The sequence below is a fragment of the Pelophylax lessonae genome (assembly GCF_965119305.1).
Source record: "Pelophylax lessonae genome assembly, chromosome: 8".
Taxonomy (NCBI): domain Eukaryota; kingdom Metazoa; phylum Chordata; class Amphibia; order Anura; family Ranidae; genus Pelophylax; species Pelophylax lessonae.
In genome coordinates, this window is record NC_138775.1 from 164,871,469 (window position 1) to 164,899,256 (window position 27,788).

Sequence of the window (27,788 nt, forward strand, 5' to 3'; positions counted from 1 at the left end):
CGGAGACGGAGTTGCCATCTGCCTGCTCAGCGGGGGATCAGCGGATCGATCCCCCGCTGAGAAAAACTGAGTCTGCCAACGGAGCGGACAGTGTGAAAGGTGCCTAAAGAAAAACTGATGAAAAACTGATGAGCACTGATGACCACTGATGAAAACCTGATGACCACTAAAGAAAAATTGATGACCACTGATGAAAAACTGATGACCACTGATGAAAAACTGATGATCACTGATGAAAAACTGATGACCACTGATGAAAATCTGATGACCACTGTTGAAAAAAGGATGACCACTAAAGAAAAACTGATGACCACTGATGAAAACCTGATGACCACTAAAGAAATTGATGACCACTGATGAAAAACTGATGACCACTGATGAAAAACTGATGACCACTGATGACCACTGATGAAAAACTGATGACCACTAAAGAAAAACTGATGACCACTGATGAAAAACTGATGACCACTGATGAAAAACTGATGACCACTAATGAAAAACTGATGACCACTGATGAAAAACTGATGACCACTAATGAAAAACTGATGACCACTGATGAAAAACGGATGACCACTGATGAAAAACGGATGACCACTGATGAAAAACAGATGACCGCTAAAGAAAAACTGATGACCACTGATGAAAAACTGATGACCACTGATGAAAAACTGATGACCACTGATGAAAAACTGATGACCACTGATGAAAAACGGATGGCCACTGATGAAAAACTGATGACCACTGATGAAAAACTGATGACCACTAAAGAAAAACTGATGACCACTGATGAAAAACTGATGACCACTGATGAAAAACTGATGACCACTAATGAAAAACTGATGACCACTGATGAAAAACTGATGACCACTAATGAAAAACTGATGACCACTGATGAAAAACGGATGACCACTGATGAAAAACAGATGACCGCTAAAGAAAAACTGATGACCACTGATGAAAAACTGATGACCACTGATGAAAAACGGATGGCCACTGATGAAAAACGGATGGCCACTGATGAAAAACTGATGACCATTGATGAAAAACTGATGACCACTAAAGAAAAACTGATGACCACTGATGAAAAACTGATGACCACTGATGAAAAACTGATGACCACTGATGAAAAACTGATGACCACTAATGAAAAACTGATGACCATTGATGAAAAACTGATGACCACTGATGAAAAACTGATGACCACTGATGAAAAACGGATGGCCACTGATGAAAAACTGATGAGCACTGATGAAAAACTAATGAATACTTCATCCATTTTGACGTGACTGAACTGATAAAATAAACATTCCGTATGTGTGAAAGGGAGGCTGGCCATATATGTTCAACTTTTGTTGTACAATTTTCTGTTAGATTTACCACAAACCACATAATATGAGGTCAAAGCTAAACAACACTTTCACTTGTATCTAATTAGGCAGGCCTTTGTACTACATAGTTGAAGGTAAATTTCAAGAAAATTGTTCAGAAAATTGTAAGAAAATTGTATCGTAAAGCCTTAATCTTTCTATACACCTTTAGATTTCTATAATTGAGCCTGGATAGAGGAATCTGCATCTGGGCTATTGTATTCATTTGGTCACAGCACCCAAAAGTGTATGAATACCCGAACAGTGACTACATCTGATAGGACAAAGTCATTGTTTGAGAAATTTCTATTTGGCTCAGTTGATTTTTAAGTTGACATTTGTCATGGTGGTTGGGCAATCAAAAGCTTGACCAATGAAGCAGGGATTGGCTGAAAAGCGAGTTATGTAGGGCTAGCTTAGTTCATTACTTGTAGCAAATTTTTCTAACTTCTCATTATTTCATGAATTGTCCCAGGCCATCAAGATAGCTACCAAAGGTGGCGTGATTAAGATAACGTATATTTTCAATGTGTCTTGTAAATGTTTTATGAACACAGTAGGGACAGGTTCCTAAAATAATCACTATCTGCTTAGTCTTGTTAACTTTAAATCCCTGATTAGGTTTAAGAGAATTATAATAATAGAACATTTCCATAAGCCTGATTGAGTAAATAAATGAAATAAAATACGGTAAAAAAAAATGACTAATCCAAAATAGTTTGGTTTACTAAGGGTTCGCCAACCCAAAGAGGATGTGGCTTTCAAAAACACAATCAGATTAGAGAATATTTGTTTATTCTGAATTTTAATTTTCCACTCAAACCTCATTGACTGGATGTAGCAAACACGGTTCCTCTATTTTGGCACCATAAGTAATATTAAATTATATTTCTGACCAAACAGTGGTGAGTTGGTAGCAAATTACAAAGATTCTGTATAGATTATATTCTTTTGTTCTACTATTTTCTAAACTGAAGACTGGAGTACACCATCCTATGTGTTGGTATTCGCAGAAATATCACAACATGACCACTGTTAGTATAGAGCCCTATTGTTAATATGAGAAATCCTTAAAAATAATCATTGCCCCTTTGAACGTTCCCTGTGATATGGAAACATTATCTGAGGAATATTGCTGTGGCTATCTATTATCCCTCGTCTATATTTAACCCTCCTTTTGTTCCTACTTGGCTCAAATTACTGGAAGTGCTAAATATAAAAAGGACCCGAGAGTAGAACACTTTATTCATTATATTTCCTCTGTTTATTAGGCAAATCCAAAGCTACACACTCTTCAATTTGGGGTTTATTTAAAGTCAGTAGATTTAAATAGCTTTTAATAGTTTACTTTCATGACACAGGGGATATTGACCTTTCTGTAACCATTTTATATTTGGACTTTATAAAACATTTTGGGATCAGAGTACCATTCTTCACAAAAACCTGTTGCTATCAGTTTTAATAAAAAAAAAAAAGTGCTCCCCTAACTACCTATTTCTGAAGGCAATTTTTATGAAAACATTTAGATTGAGTCCACTTAACATAGAGCACTTAGCATAAAAAAAAAAAAAAAAATCTCAACATTTATGACATTTTCAATACATCAGACAGGCGAATCAAGTAGTATAAAAAAAATACGATTTTGACAGTGTGTGGTGATATAAGCTTAAGTAGTATGAAAAATTATAATATATTTTTTTTGAATGCTTTTTATTTGAAAAGATATTAAGGTATTCCATTAAGGCCTATTCACTAAGATAATAAATACACAATAGGGTCGTTTTAGTAAAGCAGTAGAGGCTGTTCACTTTGCAAAGCAAATGACAGTAAATAATGTGAAGCTGTGTTCACCCATTTATGAAATTGAAAAGACAGGATTTTAGCTAGCACATGATTGGACAAATTGGTGAACATTCACTTTGCTAAATGCAGTCTCGAATCCTTTGGTAAATCATCCCCATTCAGTCATCTGGCAGAAATCAACATTTCATTGTATTCCTCTGATTTAAGGTAACAGGGAAAATTTGATTTGCTGCTAAATGCTATTGTATTTATCAATGAAGACAGAATATGATAAATATGTCACTATTCCTAATTTGTTAGTTCTAAGCATGACGTAAGAATTATAACAAATGTATATATCAAAAGAAGCTGCGCTAGATTAACATAAATGAATCATATAACGCAAGAATATTGGCCTTGTTCACCGAAGCCATATCCTACGCTGAAAAATAAATGTTATTGGTAGAATATTTCTTAACTAATAAACTATTTCTTTAATTTAATTAAAAAAATTATTTTTTCCAATACCGGTGGTTTAGTGTTAGAATAAACATTTTTAGATATACAATATGTGCGTTATCAACTTTTTAAAGGAGGCGGGATAGACTACAGCCTATAGTAATCTTGCAAAAAGCATTCTGAACTAAAAATAAATAAAAAATATCAATGACTTTTATAAAGATGTGTATTTGACTGCATTACCGTGCCTTGTTACTTTTTGATGCAGTCTATACTTTATTCATGCAGCCTATACTTTATTCATGCGTTCCTTTAAAGGTTATTTACAAGCATATTTCTTTCCTATTTTACCAGATATCAGTCTTATAAAACGCGGATCTTTGAAAAGCAAAGTGAATCCTCTCTTTCAAAAGTCTATACAAGCAGAAGTTTAATTCAGCACTTTACTGTTGAAAGTCAGAATTTCTCAAAGTAAGGTTATTGAAAAGAAAATCCCACCTGAAGGGAATGGGACTTTTGAGGCCGAAATAACACCAAATAATTAATTAAAACATGAGTTTATTGAGTAGACATAAAATCAACTGCATAGAAAAAACAACAAATAGGAAATACAGACACATAACATGATAAAATACTTGTCAGGTCAGACAAGAGTCCCATTCACTTCAGGGGGGTTTTTCTTTTCAATAATTTTTCCAGGGATGTTGGCCTTCTAACACCTAGCCCTGCTTAGATGAGTGATCTTTTGTATTTTTAAAGTAAGGTATCCCTATTATTGTAAATGTCTTCACTGAAAATTCCAATAACACTTCTCCAAAGAAGACGAAGTGCAAATGACATATCCACTACCCAGGTAGTAAAGATTCAAAGCAGGGCCAGGAAAACCCAATATCTGTAGACAGAACTATGGCCATTTTTTTTAAAGTGATTGAAAAGATGTATTAATTAAGGACATGATGCATCAAAGAAAGAGAAAACGTGAGATTCGCTCATACTATGACTTGCATAAACTTTTTAGGCCTAAACCCATAGCTAATACAAAGGTCTTCGTTCCCCAAGACAAGTAGCTGGAAAAATACTGGTGTCTTGTAATAACTGGCAGGGAAGTTGTACAATTCAGTTATTTGTACAATAGGCCCACTGCTGTGCCTGCTGTGTGCGATCAGTTATTGAAAGAACAGACCTAAACGTTCCTTTCATCAAGCCCGTTAGAGACATTTCCTGCTTTTATAACTTTAAAAAAAAAAACCAAGACACTTCTAGCTGTCTAATTATATGTGACTTGTTAGCCTAAATAATTAAACATCCTTTCAGCGCTGCCGTGGAAAGTCCTGACCCTGTGGGTCAGTCATGTGTATTTTCAATAACTCGAATGAGTTTTTAAGTGAACTCCACAAGATTGTGCTGTGCAGAAGTTTAGATATTGCTGAAACCAAATCAGTAAGGTTCATTGACGTCGTACTTTATGTTGAATTGGCAAATACACATTCTCTGACCCCATAATAATTTACCGGGCACAGTGCGCGCTTGTTTGATGCAACCAAAGTAAATTCACTCTTTGAACTTCAGTCCAAGAAGTAAAAAAAAGTCAATTGATAAAAATAATAACCACTTATCCGCTGCTCTCTGTGGCTTTCCAAAATATTTTCCTAACATGACATTTATGCCTCATTTTCCTCTAGAAGTCTGTAAACTATATAGAGCTATATGAACCGCTTCTTTAAGGGAGAAAATTGATGCATTATATTTAAATGAAAAAAAAAAAGACTGAAATCCAAAGGGAATTAAAAACAGTATCATGCATATAATATATTTGAACTGTCTAGGCAGTTGTGTATAAACATTTCATTATATGACTATATTAATGCTGGCCATACACTATCTGAAAAAATCGTTCAAAATCATTTTCGAAAAACGAACACTCGGCCCTGAGAGCAGACGATCGTGCCATCATGTAATGATCAAATTTTCTATATTAACTCTTTTTATTCATTTTATAACCAACAATCATACAAAAAGAAAGAAAAATAACGATCACAATATCGAAATCTATGATCTATACTCTATGACAGAAAAAAAAAAAGAAAAAGAAGAAGGAAAGAAGAGAGAAAAAAAATATATAGTATAAAAGAAAAAATGTAATTTCTCAACATCTTAACATAGGCTGGTCCATTTGGCTAATTTTACCTAGGGATTGGTATTCTCATATGTATCCTAGAATATTGATCCTTCACCATTACATACATATGATCGAATTTTGATCGATAAATCGTTCAATGGACAAAAATGAATCAGTTTTTCGTTAATTTTGTCACATATGCCAAGTGCAAACAGTTCGGGGGAGAAACATATTAAACTTTAAATTTATTGTTCTTTCGGCAGAATTTTCCAAACTGTTTCTTTGATTTTTCAGCTCTGAAAAGTTAAAACTGATTTTCTATTTGTGCCCATTACATGGACGAAAAACGAATGGACCATATGACAGATTTTCAAACGATTTTTCGGCTAGTGTATGGCCAGCAAAGCACAGCTATTCAGTTTGTCACTGAGTAAGATTATTTTATGCCTGTGTTGTTCAATACGCCAAAAATGTAATAGTAGTAAGGAAACGCAAGCTAAAGATAAGTGATTCGCTTTGTGTGTCCTCAGCAAAAGACAGGGGAATGGGTTTCACACTCTGCTTTGGGACTTCATGCCAGTGGGGATGCATTAAAAAAGTGAATTTTCTCCTAAATAAATGGAGCTATGGTCACTTTAAATACCAAATCTTGTGCAGAAGAATTTCATGAAACAAAAAAACAGGATTTTGTCTAGCATACGATGACTAAAGTAAGCACAGCTTCCCTGGTTAAGACAGCATATACGTAAAAAAAAAAAAAAAAAAAAAAAAAACCCTACAAATTACCTACTGCTGGTAAAAGTGACTTTCTGCCTACCTGCTATACTCCAAGAGGCATGTATGGATTTCAACATTTATTTCAAGATTAAAGTACTCAACCATTTTTAAGTAATACTGTACTCATACTAAGCTCTGTAAGATTACCTCTTCGCCATCAAGGATTGTCTTACCTTTAACTCTCTGAAGAATATGCTACTCCTTGCCCATTCAACAATGGAAAACAACGTCTGGTCAGCCATTTTGCACATTAGTCCAAAGGTGTTGAGTTTATCATGTTTGCTCCTGTTGGCCTGTTCCTGCTGCAAATATGACATGATCTTGCTTTGGACTTGAGGTTCATCTGGCTCACATTTCAAGAGTTCCACTATAAGGTGCGGGATGTTGGAGGGGGAACTGGACTGATAACTGTCCATATAAGAGTATCCCATGAGCGATTCTGGAGAACTGGTGTAGGGATCCGGGTACTCCGATTTGATAGCTCGACTTGGGAAGTGACCATAGGCTTGATAACTCTGCAGGCTGCCATGAGGTGGCATAGCCATGCTAATGGGTGAAGTTACAAAGGGGCTTCTGTCATAGTCTGCTGAGGGAAGGGCAGCATGGTTTAGAGGTAGACCCTTGGATGCAGAATGGATATTTTGGATAGCTGATGAAATAGTGAGATCGGTGGGAATGGCTTGGATGACTTGACTCATAGCTTCTAGTTTGAGTCCATTTGCTCGAATTAAAGCTTTTTTCTGTTGTTTAAGAGCTCGGTCCCTTTTATACATTGGCCCAAATTTGTTTCTTCCTCCTCGCATCCGGTCTGCTCTCACAGCTATAAAGCAAATTTAAAAAAAAAAGTCAAACACATTTTGAAGATACAGTATCCTTGATTCTCCTCACTACAAATAAGGCCTGGTGACTATCATAAGATAAAGATTTAGATTTGCAATCTACTTGATCTAATTTGTGATAAAATAATATACATTTATGTAGCCACGACTCTACTGTTTACAGTGGTTCCTTTATTCTCATGATGACCTGATGCTTTACTATACATGGAAAATTAAAGTAATAAAATGCAAAACCCAACCTACCATGTTTGTTTCTGGCGCCCTTATGTATACTTAAACAGGAAGCTGACATAAAAAACAGCTTACCGATGCAGCTACATGATATCATGACAACATGGGTTTCTGTCTGAGTCCAAGTCTAGGGTCTAATATGTCTCCATCATTCATTATTCATTCATTAACATAAATATTAAATTCATTGTATATTATATAATATATATACAAATTATAAATATAATATATTCATTTGGGCTAGCAAATGATTCGGGACAGCTGTAGAACAGCAGAGCACATTGGAAAACTAGTGTTGCTTTTCAAGGGTATCAAGCAGGAATCTTGATCCTATGATCCTATTTTATTCTCTACTAGAATGTAGGTACTATATTACACAATCTGTAAGTTATAGGGTGGAGGGGGGTTTAATCTATATGTTTGTTATAAAAAAAGAGATTACTAATTAGAGTTGATTTACTAAAGAGGTAGGCACTTTTTACTTTAAAAACCCAACATACCCCCATGTTTGGGGGAAATTAAAAATATAGGAAATTTCCTTGCACGTGATTGGATGGTTGAAGTAATCAGCTTCCTAAACTACCTTAGTAAATGAACTCCATCAAGACATAGCCACTTTAGGCCCTCAATAAGTCATAGTGTAAACTAAAAAAAATAAAGTAGCTTAATTAACCCCTCAAAAGAATGCTACAGCTAAATATTTATTTATTTATTTTTTTAATACATAGGGTTAGATATGCTTTTTGAAGTACATAGAAACAGTATTGAGTACAACTGCTAAAAGGATGAAGTCAAAATCTGCCATTTGTCACAGGAGTTTAAATTGAAATCCTTTCCTAGATACACGTCAAGATATTTCTGCCTTCAAAAATGAAACTATAATTTTGTCAGCTCGTCACTTTCGTAAAAAGGGGAAAAAAAAAGAAAAGCAATTTATTTTAACAAAAGCTTGTGAAAAGCAAAAGTCTTCAGTTTTAGGAATAATTAAACAGAAGTGTGGTTCAGCTGCAGCCAGGGGGGGGATTTTAATGGGGATTAGCACAGCGGTGAGTTTCGCTGCAGTGCAACTTTAATGGGATAGCGAGTGACACTGACTGAGCCTACCTTGGCCAGTGGCTCTTATGCAAAGGAGTGATTACAGCACCATTAAAAATGCATGGGGATCTCAGATACACATCCAGCATAAAGACTTCTGCAATTAATGAATCTGAGTAATTTATAGGCTACAATTTAAGTTTAATGGGTCTATTAGCAAAGTATACACTGTGGTGTCATTACGTGGAGTATGAGTTATGGACAAAGGCTACATTAAAGTAGATGTACATCTTATTACAGGAATCTAAAAATATTATGTTACTTATATCAAGCAATTATATGGTTATAATGGCATATATGTGTATACGTTATCATGTTACTTATATCAAGTGATAATGTGGGTATATTATTATTATATAGGATTTATATAGCGCCGACAGTTTACGCAGCGCTTTACAACTTGAGGGTAGACAGTACAAATACAATACACTAATACAGTAGGAATCAGAGGGCTCTGCTAGTTATACTGGTTATACTGGCATATATGTGTATACATGTGTATGTGTAAGTGTATGTATATATATATGTATATATATATATATTTTATTTTTTTTAGTTATAGCCCGATACAGATTTTTTTTAAATAATATATGTTAGGATTATGGCAAATTGTAAAACAGTACATCATATATCTATCTATCTATCTATCTATCTATCTATCTATCTATCTATCTATCTATCTATCTATCTATCTATCTATCTATCTATCTATCTATCTATCTATCTATCTATCTATCTATCTCTCTCTCTTTCTCTCTCTCTCTCTATCTATCTATCTATCTATCTATCTATCTATCTATCTATCTATCTATCTATCTATCTATCTATCTATCTATCTATCTATCTATCTATCCTGGCATATATGTGTAGATCTATATATATATATATATATATATATATATATGTATTCATATATATATATATATATATGTGTGTGTATATATATATATATATATATATATATATGTGTGTGTGTATATATATATATATATATATATATATATATGAATTCATATATATACATATATATATATATATATGTGTGTGTGTGTGTGTACATATATATATATATTTTTCTTTTTTTGGGTTATAGACAGATACAGATTTTTTTAACGTAATCTATATGTTAGGATTATAACAAACTGTAAAACAGTACATCAGAAATGTTATTTTTTCTTAAAATTTTTCTTAGTAATTCTGAAATTCTTTCAATAATTAGATACAGAGAAAGTTTTTTTGGGGGTGGAAAAGAAAGTCCTCGAGAAAAAAAAAAAAAAATGTTCTTCTCACATTTCCCTGTCTGCTGGGTTTATTTTTCTTTTTAGGCATTTTATATACTATACTTTCCACATCTGGAAACCTATAAAAGTGTCTTTTTTTAAGAGAAAAGAAAGTTTGACGTCCCAAATGAAAAGATCAGTTGCAGGGTGATAATCAAAAAATGTATTTGTGGTTTGGTTGACCCTGGTGACCTTTTGCTCGAAACCTCTTTTTTTTGTCCTTGAAATTGCCGACTTCAGAGGATAAGAGGGTATTAGCGACACCGTTTCTATTGCTCTGCATTTTCACTTATTATCACAGGAACTAAAGCCAATCTTTACATATTGTAAGCTGCTTGTAATTCCTCAGGTTGGCTTCAACAATCCCTAGCTTTATAACTCAAACCAAATCTGTCCCATGCAAGACCCTTGTACTGTATCACTATTTACATTTCCACATTTACTTTTTAAATTCCAGCTGCTATTGCTGAGTAATCAGCGGTGGGAAAAAAAGCAAGTCTTTTTGGGGCTGATTTACTAAAACTTGAGAGTGCAAAATCTGGTGCAGCACTGCATAGAAAACAACTTCCAGTTTTTTTTTTAATTTCTCAAAGCTTAATTGAACAAGCTGAATTTAAATGCTGATTTAAAGAAAAAAATGGTAAAGAGCAGCACAAAACAGCTGCTGGCAAAGTTTGACTTTAAATGCTGATTGGCTACCATGCAGAGCTGCGCCAGATTTTGCACTCTCAAGTTTTAGTAAATCAACCCCTTTTTTTCCTATTACTTTCTATTTGAACCTCTGACACCTTGGCAGCAAGCCATTGGTTGGGATTCTCTGCACTGCCCTGTGTATATATATTGTGGATAATCATTTAGCATTACTACAGCCATACTGAATTTTGGATTGTTTTGTAACATTATTTTTGTCACTGACAAACTCGGCACACACATAAATATCCAACGATTACCTTTTAAAAAACAACTGAGATCATACCAGTAGAAATGATTGGCATCAATTCCTAATATTTACAGCTAAGCCCCAGTACATTATTTGTTCTGTGTTGCAGAATAATTGCACATTGATATGTAATGCAATGCTTTTCAATAAAACATCACCCTGTGACACTGCAAAGGCCCCATCTGAGTTGCAATCTCCTAGGGAATCTCCTAGGGAACGGAAGTAGGCTTTATAAAATGCAGACTCCAGTGTAATACATTGGACCTTGTACTGAGATCAAATGAACTTCCAACTCAAAGTCGAAAATGTATTTATAATAATTGTAGTGATATTGTTATACAACTTTGGCACTGAAACATAGGATGATGTTTTTATTCTATGACTACATAAATAAAAGCATTTATATGTATTAGGGATCGGCCGATTATCGGCAAGGCCGGTATATCGAAGGGCCGATATGCACTTTCCCTGATATATCGGTATCGGCCCCGGAGGTTACCAATATTGCCGATATTACTGTATGTAATATTAGTGTATGTAAAATCCTAGAATCCACTTTATTAGTGTTTTATAAAATGTCCAGTGTGTGTTTTTGTAATCTAATAGTGTGAAATACCTTCATTACATTGCCGCTTGTCCTTTTAAACCAACACTGAACATTAAATAAAACACTAATAAAGTGGATTCTAGGATTTTAATGACACTAAACTAGGTTCACACGGGATTCCTGGCAGGCAGGGAGGGAAGGGAAGACCGCACATTAAAGCTAAAAGACCTACCCCACATGTTCAGTACCAGATTTGTGTCAAAAATTGTCTTTATTTTTCAAAACTTTAAATGTACAAAATATCGGCCCATATCGGCCGATATGCAATGGGCAAAATATCGGTATCGGCAATGAAAAACCGATATCGGTCCATCCCTAATACATATAGGTTTTCACTGCTTAATTACTATTACCTTACCTTCTAACTTCATCCCCACGCTGAGACACTTCTGGAATCGGCAGTAAGGACACCTCTTCCTCTGAGTCTTATCAATCTGACAGGTCTGGTTTTCGATGCAAGTATATCTTTTATTGTTCTGAACTGTCCGTTTGAAAAAGCCCTTGAGGTGTATAAGAGGAGTAAAGTTATCACTGGATATGTGCGAAAGACAAAAGATACCTGCCCTATGATTTGAGTGGAAGAACTTTTCTACTTTTCACCACAGGTGACCAAACCGTTGACCTGCCTTTACTAAGACACTTTTACCCAATGGGGCCAGTTTACTTAAGGAGTAGAACTGTTTACTAAATTTATTGAATACCATAAAGTTATGTTGAAACCAACCATCCAATCACGTGTATGCAAAAATCTATTTTTTAATTAATTTATCTTGCACATTATTGGGTGGTTGAAGTAAACACAATTTATATATAGTATTTATGTATATAGTAGTTGAGGTTGAATAAAGACAATAGTCCATCCAGTTCAATCTGTGTAGGTGTGTGTGGACGCAATCATTTCACATAACCCTGAATGTTTTGATCTTAGAGATGTATGTCCAAGAGTCTTTTAAATGTAGCCATACTCCCCGCAGTTACTACTATTTGTGGTAGAGAGTTCCAAAATCGTATTGCCCTTACTGTAAAAAATCCTTTGCGTCGTGTGGGGTTAAATCGATTCTCCTCTAATCGCATTGAATGACCTTGTATCCTCTTGCACTCTATGCGAATGAATATTTTTTTTTCTATGCTGAGATCACCGTTGAGGGATTCGTAAATTTCACTTTATCCACTAAGTTATTGAACATTCACTTTGCAAAACAATTATTGGCTTTGCCCAGTGAATAGCCTCTACTTCTTTAGTAAAGCAACCTCAATATGAAAAAAAAAATAATAAATAAATCATATCTTATTTGTATATTTAAACATGTTATTCATGACTTTAAAAGATAGAAAGATGTCCATATGCAACTGACTATTAGTTTTCTATTAAACAACCTAAATATGTTTGCAATAGTCTTTAAAAAAGGTAGGCACTTAGCCTGCAGTAGCACAAGTAACATTGAATTTTGACCATCGTAAAAAGTAAAAGAGGGATGACATTTAGAAACAGTAATTTTTGCAATTCCTCTTTCATGTACTACTGATTGTTAGTTTTCTGTAATACAGCTCTAAATAAGTTTTGCAATAGGGTAAAATAGGCAGGCACTTAGGCCAAGGCGTCTCATTTTAAGAATAAGCCGGCAATAGCATGGGTAGCATTTCATGTTGACCACAGTACAAAGTAAAGACGGGGTGACATTCAGAAATAGTCATTTTCACAATCCCCCTTTAAACATGTCACAGTCTCTACCCACTCAGATAGGTGAAACGTTAATATGTTATTTGTTTCAAATTCTGAACAGCCATTGTCAACTCAAAATGACCACTTTGGCAATCTTACCCCAAACCTTTACGGTTTAATGTTGACAGTTATTAGATATTTTTATCTAAGTATCCAGTATAAAATATCAACCTTGATTAAAATCCCTTTACTCAAGTGATTTAAAATGTATTTCCAGGAAGGATTTTTACAGTAGCCCAGCTAAACTGTATTGCATTGCTACTGTGAAAATGTTTAAATTGCTGCAAACGTTCTTCAGTTTGAAAGCAATTGTGTATGTAGCAGTGACATGCTCAGCTAATGGTACACTGAAAGATCAGACAAGCAAGTATACGAGGCTTTAAGGCTGGCCATACATTATACAATTTTCTGTGCAATTTTCTTTAATTTCACCTTCAACTATGTAGTACAAAGGCCTGCCTAATTGGATACAATTGAAAGTGTTGTTTAGTTTTGACGTCATATTATATGGTTTTTGGTAAATCTAACAGAAAATTGAACATGCATGGCCAGCCTAACTCTGGATTCCAAATATCATTTTGTCCGAGACTTGTTTTACTTTATAAACCTCGCTATGAATCTAACAGCTTTTTTGTGCTTCCTATTGATAAATGCAGTCCAGACACAGAATAGACAAAGTAATGTACGGTAGGCTTTAGGGACCAGTCAGGTCAATCTAAGCATCAATAAAGACTTTTACAGATCTAGAAAGCCTATTACAAAAAGTAGGCCCCAGATAGAATCCTGAGATTTGTTCAGTCCTTTTCCATTGACTGTATATAAACCTGATAACCATACAGACTACATATAAGGTTACATATTTAGACAGCTTTATTTGCTTCTAATGCACAACTATACCTGGTGAAACTTTGTACGTTCTTCACTTAGAACCCTAAATAACAGCCATTCAGGATTTTAGACATATACAGCACTATAGTGACATAACTACATCGCAAAATAAAATGCAAACTGTACAATTAAAGATTTTTTTTTTGTATTTATATTATAAATTTAGGTTTATTATTTGGTTTTATAGCATTGTTTCTTTGGATAATATTTTATTTATTTTTTCCTTTTTTTTTTTTTTTTTTTTTTAAATGTAGCAAGTTAATGTTTATTATTAAAACCGTAAAAAAAAAAAAAAAAAAACACTCACATTAGGAACAAAGAAGGCATATCTTAAAACCAAGGAAAGTCATCTCAGGGAGCCAGGCTGAAAAATGCAGTAATCCAGGGAGGTGTGGGGAGAACCCACCTGCAGCATATAGTGCTACGACAACACCAGAAGCAGTTGGACAGCCGGGGGAATATTCCAGGATGACATCAGATATTATTTCATATATATATATATATATATATATATATATATATATATATATATACATATATATATATATATATATATATATATATACACACATATATATATATATATATGTATATATATACATATATATATATATATATATATATATATATATATATATACATACTTACATATATATATATATATATATTTCTGTTAATTTCAGATATATTCACATACACAGCTGTGTAAGTTTACATGACCTCTAAGTAGAACTATGTAACCAATAGTAGTGCAATTAAAGAGTAATGAGCAATAACAGAGTTAAGCATCTTTTTTGGATTGGATTGTAGGCATGCAGCACACATTGACATTCTTAACTACGCACCTTGCAACTCTCGCAGGTCAACAGTCCATAATGATATCCAGATACTTTGTCCCCGCAGACTGGACACATCTCCTCCAGGTCCTCATCATAGGAGTAACCCATCATTTTAAACTGTGACACTGAGTAAAAAAATGAGAACAAAGCTTAAAAATAAAATGTATGCTTCTGTAGGTAGCAAAAGCCTACACCCAATAACACCATTGTGTTTTTTAAGAGCAGAAAAATATCGAAATGAATGCTGATTTTAAAATGAAGTACTTTAGACATAAAAAATGCTGCAAAAGAGGAGAACAATTTTTGATGAGCTTACAAGGAGACTAAAATTGTACAGCTGGTTTGTAAAAGTTAAAGATTATAGACAGATGTTCCACCATGACTTAATTTTTTCCAATACGATCCTTAAAGTGAACCTGTCACAAAAAAACAATAGCTGTGTTGTAAAGCAGGATGAAATGATACAGAAATCACATTTCCGTTTTTTTAAGTCCATGCTGAAGTTGTGGGTTACTCCCCAATAACATCAGAGGCACCTTTTATTTAAATCTCCAACATATATCCATAAAGCAGCCTATCAGCTGAAGGAAGATGTACAGAACTGGATCTCTCCACACTGCTCTGTCTCTGGACATAGTTCACAGTTATCTCATGTGTCAGCACCACGGTGAATGCATGATTACATTGTAACATTAATCTGGATAAAAATGGCCTTGGAGAAAAACGTTAGTTTGTCTAATTATTGAATTGCTGCATGTCCCTGCATTCTTTTGAAAGTGACAGATTTACTTGAAGTACCATACATCTACCCTTAAATACATTAGACAACATAATGTTGTGTATGCGCTAGTGTTAATTAAAAGGCAGCTCAAAAATCTTCCAGAAAAAATAAAAAACATTTAGTTTGAGTCTAACACAGCCCATTACTTCCTATCTCGGAAGCTATTTGTTAATCAGCATGTTGTGGAACTATAAGTCCCAGCCTGTCCTGTCGACCTCTGTTTTGTGGCTCAGAACAGCAGCATACCATATGGAGGGACAGGTTGCCTATACCTGATTTGGGGAGTTGTGCACGTGTGAATGCTCTGTGATTCATGAATTAGAAATGATATTAATAGCTGCAACACAGTCTAGCTTTTAACTATAATTTAAAAACAGGCTGCAGCTGGGCCACTAAATTATCCTTATCCTCTAATAAAATCTGCAGTCATATTATTGATCATTCCAAACCCGACTCTTGGGAAAAAAGTAACACCCCTCTTGAACTGCTAATATGCATCCCACAGTTATATCCTGCAGATTCTGAATTCTGATATATATATATATATGTATATATATATGTATATATATATATATATATATATATATATATATATATATATATATATATATATATATATATATATATATATATAAATAATGAATATAGGGACACATAAACACAATATATATATATATATATATATATATATATATATATACATATATATTATATATTATAGTTACATACACTACACACACACACACATATATATAAATATATATATATATATATATTATGTAACACTATATATATATATATATATATATATATATATATATATATATATATAGTGTTACATACTCCATTTCCTTATATATATATATATATATATATATATATATATATATATATATATATATATATATATATACTATATATATAAAGTTAGCGTGTCCATAAATATATTTAAAATACCAAAATGTCTTTCTATAAATATACAAAATTATGAACAGTTTTTATATGTATTGCAAAATTGTTTATTTGCACCAAGAACCTAATCTGACAGGTAAATAATCACAACAGTTCAGGAGAAATAACTGGATTCAAGTCTATGTGAAAAGTATTTTGCAGTTACCATATTAATAAGTCCATTATATATATATATATATATATATATATATATATATATATATATATATATATATATATATTGCTTTCAGTGTAATTTAGAAAGTTACATATTTTTATGTGTTCCTCAAATACATAGGCTTTCTTACTAAAAATCTCTCACACTGTACATTAATAGCATTTTACTATCAATTGATCTGAATTTGGAAAATTATGCAAAATCCTTTGGTGCTAATACAGTAAAAAAAAATGCTGACCTACATAAAATCACTTTAAATACCCAGTCAGATTTAGATTTAGAATTTTAAAAAATTTAATTTCCTCTAAATCTAACTGGGTATTTATTAGGTGATCCCAGATGAGGGTGCAGATCATTTCATAGGGAAATCACCTGCATCTCTCCTCTGTTAGAAAAAAATGATCAAATTGTGTTTAAAAATAATAGCTAATTTTACTATTGCACAATTTTAGAACAGAATTAGAAAGAAGAAGCATTTGCAGTGCCTATGAGAAATTTTCAAAATATTACTGTCAGCTGTATTTTCATAAGAACACATATTTGAAATATGGCATCAATAAATTCCTACAGAAAGTTAATTTTGCATAAACCCATTGCACAACAAATGCCACTTAAATCAGAGCCACCCCAATTAGATTGTAAGCTCCTGGTGCCTACAAAACTGTTTTAAAAAAAAAAAAGAGATAAAACCTTGTTTGGCTCTTTAGCGCACATAAGAATTAGGAAACATTGTATACACACTAGTACATTACAGCATTGTATGCTATTCATACATTATAAACTCATTGTGTATCTGTGTATACATGTAAAAAGTGCAATAATATGTACATGGACAGTAACCGGAACATTGGTTGCTAGTTTATCAGTTAAAACAAACATTCTATTTTGTTTTTACTTGACTTCATGGCAAAAGTCTGCATGTACATAACTTCAAAATAAACTGATTTTCATACACAAAATAAAAACCACAAAATAAACACCCTACATGAAATACAAGTCATTTACCAAACAGGACCAGAAATCATCAAGTTTAGCTAAATGGAAATAAAAACTAGAAGCTCTGTCAATATGAAATCGTTTTTGAGTTGTACAACCTGCATGCACTGTATTGCCTATGTTGTATCAGTTTAACAAGTCAGCTTGAATTAGGCAGAAATGTGAGCTGCAATTAGTTTCATACAGAAACTTTGCTATTCTACTGTCTGCACAGTCGCCTCCAGTTACAGGTTGGAGTTTCCAAAATTTCAGCAGTGTTTTCAAATCAAACATTTCTTAGGAAAATTTGTCTACTATTCATGTGAATTTCTCAGTATACAGTACTTACATTTCTAAAAATAATCTAGATTTTGGCTGCTTATTCCTTTTAAATTAAACTTGAAAAAGAAAGAAGAATTCAAATAAATAAAATAAATATATTTTTTAGAATTTAACCATGAAATTAAATAGAAAGAAAACCTGGGATTTTCAATGTCTTTGTGTGTCAAATAATCTCTACTAAATTAGAATATAATAATCTGTACTAATGTAATAATTTTTACAAAGTAAGAATATAATAATTTCTACTAAGTAGGAATATAATAAACTCGAATTTAATTTATTTATTGCACATACAATTTATTTTCTCTTAAAAAACTTACATGAAAATAAATTGCAAGTGCAATAAGAAAGTTATATTCTTACTTGGTAGAGATTATTATATTTTTACTTTTATTATATTTTTTTTCTTTTACCATAAATACATATAAATGTGAATATAAGCCTGTATATGTGTAAGCTTAAAGCTTTGGTTTAAACCAAGGTTTAGAATTGGGATTTGAATTTGATATAAAAACTCGAATTACTCAAACTGATATACTTTAACTGGACATATTTAATGGCGTCAGTATTAAAATAAATCATATTAACGCTTCCTGCAAAAAACTGCATTAAAAAAAGTGAAATTAGAGGAATTTCTGGGAACAAAAGTACCTATACATTAACTCTCTGTTTCCTGCACACTAAAAGTGCCTGTTTGATAGTCTATATGTATTTCTATTCTCTCATTATGCTCATTATCACCAACACTAATGAGTCCAATAAAGCGCTTTGTAACAGTCCCTGGCAATATCTGTACCATGCATACGGTGTATCCTAGAACAACTGCATGACAGAGGATGACCCCTATGTGATCATCTTCCCTAATTCCCTGTCACAGTCCTATACTGGGATATCCTGTATACTCATTGTCACATACTTCTATGCAGGAAGTGGGGAAGGGGAAATTGACACAATATTATTTTATATACAGTACTACATGTGCAACTTGTCATCCACTCATCTATCTGAGCTTAGGCACACTTATATCATACAGCTTACACACACACACACATACCATCTGTGTGTGTGTGTGTGTGTGTATACATATATATATATATATATATATATATATATATATATATATATATCCAGATCTATAAGCATGCACCTTTTGGGACCCCTCTTTTAGGATCACCTCCTTAACCAGACATTTGTTATTGTTTTATGGTCCCAACTTGGCTTAGATTATTGTCATAATGTGTGATAATGAAGCTGATTTAGTAAAGAAGTTGAGAATCTTAACCAAAAAAAAAAAAAATTTTTATTTATACAAGTCAGAACCTGATCACTTATGAATACCCAATTATGATGCTTTTCACATACGTGGAATGCAGTTTTTTTTAAATGTTAGTGAAGATTCACAACTTCTTTAGCAAATAATCTTCAATGTGTATATAAGCTTTTATGAGATGACCATAACTACTGATGATGGAAGGCAAATGTGTGGCCAGGAACTGTACTTGGAAAAGCCACCCCTATGCCTCTGCAGCCTATAGGTGCAGACCTACTATACAATATTACAATATGTCAATATTGTAATATATATATATATATACATGATATACATGTATACAAACATATCTATGTGTATATATATATGTATATATATGTATATATATATATATATATATATATATACATATATAGATGTATATCTGTGTGTGTGGGTATATATATATATATATATATATATATATATAATGTGTGTGTTTATGTAAATATGTAAATATATCTATACATGTATGTGTGTGTGTATATATATATATATATATATATATATATATATATATATATATACACACACACACACACCCATACATATAAATATATATATAAATATATATATGAACAAGACTATATATATATATATATATATATATATATATATATATATATATATATATATATATATATATATATATGAGAAAAAAATTCAGATTGATAGATAGATAATAGAGAGGGATGGATAGATGGATAGACAGAGAGAGAGAAAGAGAGAAAGGGATGGATGGATGGGTGGATGGATAAAGAGGGATGGATGGATAGATAGAGAGGGATGGATGGATAGATAGAGAGAGAGGGATAGATAGATAGATAGATAGATAGATAGATAGATAGATAGATAGATAGATAGATAGATAGATAGATAGATAGATAGATAGATAGATAGATAGATAGATAGGGATGGATAGATGGATAGACAGAGAGACAGAAAGAGAGAAAGGGATGGATGGATAGATAAAGAGGGATGGATGGATGGATAGATAGAGAGGGATGAATGGATGGATGGATATATATATATATATATAGAGAGAGAGAGAGAGAGAAGGATAGATAGATAGATAGATAGATAGATAGATAGATAGATAGATAGATAGATAGATAGATAGATAGATAGATAGATAGATAGATAGATAGATGGATGGATGGATGGATGGATGGATGAATGGATGGATACTTTTTTTCCTAGCATGTTGTTTTTCTCTGATTAATAAAAGAATGTCTCTACCCCTTCCTAAGCCCTAGTAATGGAATGACATTAGTTAGTAGTTTGTAGCTCCTCTGTGCCCTGTCCCTTCCCCTCGGTGATGAGTAGGGGCCCCTGTGTAGAGATCGGAGGGAGGGCCACTTACCTTGCATGTTGTCCGGCATGTGTCCGTGCTCCCCATGTGACCGGGACAGTCCTAAAGCCTCGGACTCCACTTTGGGCAGCATGTCTGGGACAGGGGACACCCACAGAGTGCGCTGAGATGTCAGGAGAGGTAAGTGATAGGTGTGACATGTGCCGCCTGCCTAGTGTCTATGGAAGGGTGGCATTGGCTCGTGTTGTGGTGATAGGAGGAGGTAGGTAGGTGGGTGGGTGGGGGACAGGATGTGGACTTGTCATGTACACAAGGACTGAGGAGTATCAGTGTATATATCTGTGAGTAGGAGTAGATATATCTGTGAGTATCAGTGTATATATCTGTGAGTATGAGTATATATATCTGTGAGTATCAGTGTATATATCTGTGTGTGTGTATCAGTGTATATATCGGTGTGTGAGTATCAGTGTATATATCTGTGTGTGTGTATCAGTGTATATATCGGTGTGTGTGTCAGGTGTGTAGGAGAGGAAAGGACATCCCGTACCTCCTGGCTCCCCTCCCAAGCTGTGTGTGATCCAGCCGGCCAGGCTGAGCTCTGTCTCCTCTCATCTCTGTCACTCTGTCAAGCGCTGGGGGCTGGATCGCCTCTACCGCGTCTCCTCCAATCAGGGGCCTCTCCTGTAGCCACGCCTCCCTCGCTCTGTTGTGTCTCCGTAAGTTGTGAACTTGGTGCTTCTTTCCCTCTATCTATCCAGATAGGAGATCGGCAGTATAGAGCACAGGGGGGAGCATGGGGGTCACTCCTCTTCACTGACATCCAGCCTCATGTATGTAGAGGGTTTCTGATGTAGGATCAGCACTTAGGTTGCTGCTCTCCCTTTATACATTATGTAGATTGTTAGAGTCACAGAAATCATCACTTCTTCTAATTCCCATTACTGTCCTCTGACCCTGCCATGTGCCATCACTGCCTTCATCCAAAGAGCCCAGGATGATCAGATGTTTACAGACATTAGCCAGCACCATCCTTCTTATTGATGTGTGACGTCACCCAATCAATGACAGCCCACCCTCATGTCAATACTGGTCATGGCAGGCTGGTGTCTTCACAGTGCTTGATAAAGTCAGCAACCAATGACAGCTCATTGTAAGTCACATAAGCAGATCATGAGTCATTGTGTAGCATATGGAATATACAGATGTAGATAATTATCTAGAAGAGTGACCCCCAACCTCAGGTACCCCCAACATACCTGTACAAGGTTCTATGTATTCTTAAAGTGTTGGTAAACCCACAACAGTAAAATCAGTGTGTATATGCAGTCAAGCATGCTTGTTATACTCACTGTGGAACCTCCTGATCCTCTGCATTGTGTAAAAAGGCTGTTTGATCCTGTCTTCTCTGATCCTCCCTTTCTTACACTGTCCAAATCCATCTCCTGATATAACAGAAACGTGGGGACGCTCTGGACATTGCTAGAGAGTTTTTTGTTTTTTTTCTTGTGGGAGGGTGCATGTGATGAGCAGAGGGCCAATCAGTACTGTTCCGACAGAGGGTCAGGGGGCCTGCAGCCTCATAGGACAATCAGGGGGAGAATAAAAATTCCTCCTGCAAGCTTTAACCAGACGCTGATAGAATTTATAGGACTGCTATATACAGCTGATGAGAAAAGTTATTTAGCAGTTTATATTTACTAGAATAATTGCATTTCCGTGTACTGTATACTGTGGGAGACTGGATATAGTGAATGCGGGGTCCTGGGGTTAGTAACACTTTGAAGTGTTAGTCCACCCTAAAACTAAAATCCCTGCATCTATAGACATCCACGATCTAACACTAACCTATCTTTCCCTGTAAAGAAGAAAGCGGTATACATACCTTTTTTGAAGCCGACCCAATTCCACACTGAGTTGTCAGCCGTGGATTCACTGTGGAGGCGGGTGCAGAGGACACATCCGACAATGGAAACCCCATAGTAAGTCTTTGGGTGATGTCACTCCTGATTTCCTTCCTTCAAACCTTTTTTGAAGCCGATCCTATTGGGTCTCCTGCGGCGGAAGCTCTGTAGAGGACACGGCCAACAACGGCTGTCAAATAAATCAGGAGTGAAGTCACCTATAGACTTACTATGGGGTTTCCATTGTCGGATGTGTCCTCTGCACCCGCAACCACAGCGAATCAACGGCTGACAAATCAGTGTGGGATTGGGTCGGCTTCAAAAATGGTATATTTACTGATTTCTTCTTTACAGGGCTAGATAGGTTAGTGTTAGATCATGGAGGTCTATGGATGCAGGGATTTTAGTGTTTGGGTGGACTTCTACTTTAACATTAAAAAGTACTTTATATTGCTCTCAGCCACCTTCAGATCTCCAAACTCATTTTTTTTTTGCTGTTTGCTGCTGCGATCTGACTTCCTGTGAGAGGGTGGCTACCTTCTCCATGGTCCCACTGTATGTGGTTACCTTCTCCATGGTCCCATTGTATGTGGCTACCTTCTCCATGGTCCCACTGTATGTGGCTACCTTCTCCATGGTCCAAACGTATGTGGTTACCTTCTCCATGGTCCCACTGTATGTGGCTACCTTCTCCATGGTCCCACTGTATGTGGCTATCTTCTCCATGGTCCTACTGTATGTGGCTACCTTCTCCATGGTCCCACTGCTTGTGGCTACCTTCTCCATGGTTCCACTGCACATGGCTACCTTCTACATTGTCCCACTGTATGTGGCTACCTTCTCCATGGTCCCACTGTATGTGGCTACCTTCTTCATGGTCCCACTGTATGTGGCTACTTTCTCCATGGTTCCACTGCACATGGCTACCTTCTACATCGTCCCACTGTATGTGGCTACCTTCTCCATGGTCCCACTGTATGTGGCTACTTTCTCCATGGTTCCACTGCACATGGCTACCTTCTACATGGTCCCACTGTATGTGGCTACCTTCTCCATTATCCCACTGTATGTGGCTACCTTCTCCATGGTCCCACTGTATGTGGCTACCTTCTTCATGGTCCCACTGTATGTGGCTACTTTCTCCATGGTTCCACTGCACATGGCTACCTTCTACATTGTCCCACTGTATGTGGCTACCTTCTCCATGGTCCCACTGTATGTGGCTACTTTCTCCATGGTTCCACTGCACAGGGCTACCTTCTACATGGTCCCACTGTATGTGGCTACCTTCTTCATGGTCCCACTGTATGTGGCTACCTTCTTCATGGTCCCACTGTATGTGGCTACTTTCTCCATGGTCCCACTGTATGTGGCTACTTTCTCCATGGTCCCACTGTATGTGGCTACCTTCTCCATGGTCCCACTGTATGTGGCTACCTTCTCCATGGTCCCACTGTATGTGGCTACCTTCTCCATGGTCCTACTGTATGTGGCTACCTTCTCTATTGTCCTTCTGTATGTGGCTACCTTCTCCATGGTCCCACTGTATGTGGCTACCTTCTCCATGGTCCCACTGTATGTGGCTACCTTCTCCATGGTCCCACTGTATGTGGCTACCTTCTCCATGGTCCCACTGTATGTGGCTACTTTCTCCATGGTCCCACTGTATGTGGCTACCTTCTTAATGGTCCCACTTTATGAAGACATGTAGCCACCCTCTCTTGCTTACTCCCAAGATGCACTAAGGACTATAAACTATGGAATGTGGGATTTGTAGTGTGCATAGAGCAGTGCAGATGACTACAAATAACACACACTGTTCCTTCCAAACAAATGTGAGGGGAGAAGACAGAGGTTTGGGAGCTCACAGACATTACAAGGAGGCAGAAAACAGTAAGAAACCGTTTCATGAAAAATAGATTACAGGGACATTAAGTAGTAGAAGTGTGTAGAATATTTTTGAAGAATATGGATTTAGTGTCACCTGAAGAAAATCCTGAAAATATGACTTGTTGGGGGTACTTATATACTGAGGGAGAGAATCTACAACATCACACTCATAATGTCAGCAAGATCTTTCTACATCCTATTATTGCACTGAATTCCAGTTGTAAATGATCACATATGTTATACACACCTAAACAGAGATCAGGTATAACACGTCCATTTAAAGCTCTTCGCATGTGTCCTGACTGACAGAAGATCTAAAGGAGTAGTGACTTTTAATTTAGCGAAGTGATTATTTGCTGAGAGTGGTAAATAAAGTGACTTGAAATCACCAATTGAGTATTTGTAATGAGCACAGTTCACTTTAGAGGAGATTTACTGTAACTGGTGCACACAGAATCTGATGCAGTTCTGCATAATAGCCAATCACCTTCTAGGATTTATTGTCAAAGCTTAATTGAACAAACCAGATTCTGTGTGCACCAGTTTTAGTAAATCTCCCCCTTTCTTAGGCCCGTTTCACCTGGGCTTTCCGATCCTGTCCGCCTGTCAGTTTTTCAGGAGGACCTGATCGGATGCTTCATGCACCTCTATTGAGCAGCGGATATCAGCGGAGACATCTCTACTGACACCCACTGCTATCCGATCCGATCCTGTCCGTGAAATCCAGACGGATGGAAACCCTACTTTCCATCCGTCTGGAGGATTGGATCGAATAGGATTGGATGAAAATGGACAGGCGCTCCATTCTTATCTGATCTCCCATAGAGGACAGCGGGGATCTGACAGCTCCGTCTCAGCACAGAGAGCAGAGATGAATCTGTCATCTGCCTGCTCAGCGGGGATCGGTGGATCAATCCCTGCTGAGCAAAACAGAGTCCGTCGGGCACACCGCCCGTGTGAAAGGAGCCTTTTCAACTTTGCAAAGTTGGCATTTCCTTTTCTAAGTGAAAAGTCTCCACTCCTTTAGAAAATTAGCCCCACAAGGTAAGTATCACAGCCAATCTCAAACAAATGGCTAACGGTGGCCATACACACTTTGATAAGTGATCAATTTACTTTCTGATCAATCTCTCTCAAAAGGAATAATCCATCTATAGTGCACAACCCATTCAACTGATACCTCACACACAGGTAATTGGATTTTGATTGACAGATGGAGGATAGAATTGCAAGTTTTCCATCACACCTATGTTTTCCATGTGCAGTCTCATAATCTGATTGGCGAAATACTAATAAATTTACAGCCAAAGCATCTGAGTTCTGCCAATCCATACAAAAAGATCAATCATTTGAGGCCTTGACCAATCACAGCAGTTTGATTAAATCTGACCTAAGGCTGGCCATACATTATACAATTTTCTTGTACAATTTTCTTTTAGATTTACCAACATCATATTATAGGATCTCAAACCTAAACACTTTCAATTTGTATGCAATCAGGCAGGCCCTTGCACTACATAGTTAAAGGTAAATCTAAAGGAAATTAAAAAAAAAAAAATTGTATAATGTATGCCCAGCTTGAGTCCAAATTGGTTGAAATGGAAGTTATACCTATTTAATTGTTTACCCATTACATGGTTTTGAGGGAATCGCACATCGGTTGAAGCATGTTTGGTGGACACAAGAGTTGAAATAAGTATCACTGGCCAGAAAACTCTGCTGTTCCTGCTTCAGCCTGCTGACTGCTATCACTGATCTGCAGATTTTACATATTGAGTGACTACAACTAGAATTATACAGAACATATCTATACTGATCTGCAGAATTTACATATTGAATGGCTAAAACTACAACTATACAGGACATAGCTATGGGGCAGATTTACTAAAATGGGTGCACTCTGCATCTGGTGCAGCTGTGCATGGTAACCAATCAGCTTATAACTTCAGCTTGTTCAATTATGCTTTGGCAATAAAAAGCTGATTGGTTTCTATGCAGAGCAGCACCTGATTTTGCATTATCCAGTTTTAGTAAATCAACCCCACTGATCTGCAGAATTTACATATTGAATGGCTAAAACTAGAACTATACAGGACATATCTATGGGGCAGATTTACTAAACTGGGTGCACTCTGCATCTGGTGCAGCTGTGCATGGTAACCAATCAGCTTCTGACTTCAGCTTGTTCAATTAAGCTTTGAAAATAAAACTTGGAAGCTGATTGGTTTCTATGCAGAGCAGCACCTGATTTTGCACTCACCAGTTTTAGTAAATCAACCTCCCTGATCTGCAGAATTTACATATTGTATGGCTAAAACTACAACTATACAGGACATAACTATGGGGCAGATTTACTAAAATTGGTGCACTCTGCATCTGGTGCAGCTGTGCATGGTAACCAATCAGCTTTTAGCTTCAGCTTGTTCAATTAAGCTTTGGAAATAAAAAGCTGATTGGTTTCTATGCAGAGCAGCACCTGATTTTGCACTCTCCAGTTTTAGTAAATCAACCCCACTGATTTGCAAAATTTACATATTGAATGGCTAAAACTAGAACAGAGCTGCACCAAATTTTGCTCTTTCCAGTTTTAGTAAATAACCCCCACAGGGGGTGTCTGGGTGCACCCCAGCTGCTGATTACTGTTATTATAATAAGACACATGTGGAAAGGCACCAAGCTGAAGTTTTACACCGTTTTTATTTCCCTCTGTGCAAATAAGCTCTCTTTACACAATGTAACATCACAATTTAATTAAAAATTAACCTTATCACCACGTAACTGCTGGAGTCAAGAGGTTGTGCAAACAGGTATTTTATTTCCAGCAGCATTCCAGAGAAGGAAAGGAGGAAAAAAAAAAACGAATTTTTCCACCGAAAATTATCTTTACTGTCATTTATTTCAACACATGTGCAAACATCTAAACTCAGAAACAAATTGACAAGCAGCGATCGGACAATTATCGCTATAGATGTTAATGCAATTTTATAAATCTATGGGTAATCTTTGGACTGGATGGATTGATATTGTATCTGTAAAGTTAAAAAGGGGGATTTAAATATTTATAGCATTTAAAAAAAATACTAGATCTATTCTGATCCGTTTTTTCGTTTATATATATATATATATTTTTTTTTTTTTTTTTACTTGTATGGATCTGTATGTAGAATGTTTATGTATTTATAGACATACATGCGATTGTT

The 27,788-nt window shown here is 35.5% G+C and overlaps 1 protein-coding gene across 3 annotated transcripts in view; it reads right to left on the bottom strand.

Annotated features, from left to right (window-relative positions):
- The window catches only part of NR5A2 (nuclear receptor subfamily 5 group A member 2), a 198,842-nt gene that overhangs the window by 133,701 nt on the left and 37,353 nt on the right, over positions 1-27,788 (bottom strand). The window contains exons 1-4 of one of the 3 annotated variants that reach the window (XM_082264775.1): positions 21,345-21,392; positions 14,953-15,071; positions 11,855-11,996; positions 6,678-7,324 (exon numbers count right to left, since the gene is read on the bottom strand). In XM_082264775.1, the coding sequence (XP_082120901.1) occupies positions 6,678-7,324; positions 11,855-11,996; positions 14,953-15,057 (894 nt within the window). In that variant the 5' untranslated portion in view covers positions 15,058-15,071; positions 21,345-21,392. Of the gene's footprint in view, positions 1-6,677; positions 7,325-11,854; positions 11,997-14,952; positions 15,072-20,845; positions 20,934-21,344; positions 21,393-27,788 lie in introns of those variants that run through there. The other 2 variants (XM_082264776.1, XM_082264774.1) reach the window with 2 other exon arrangements.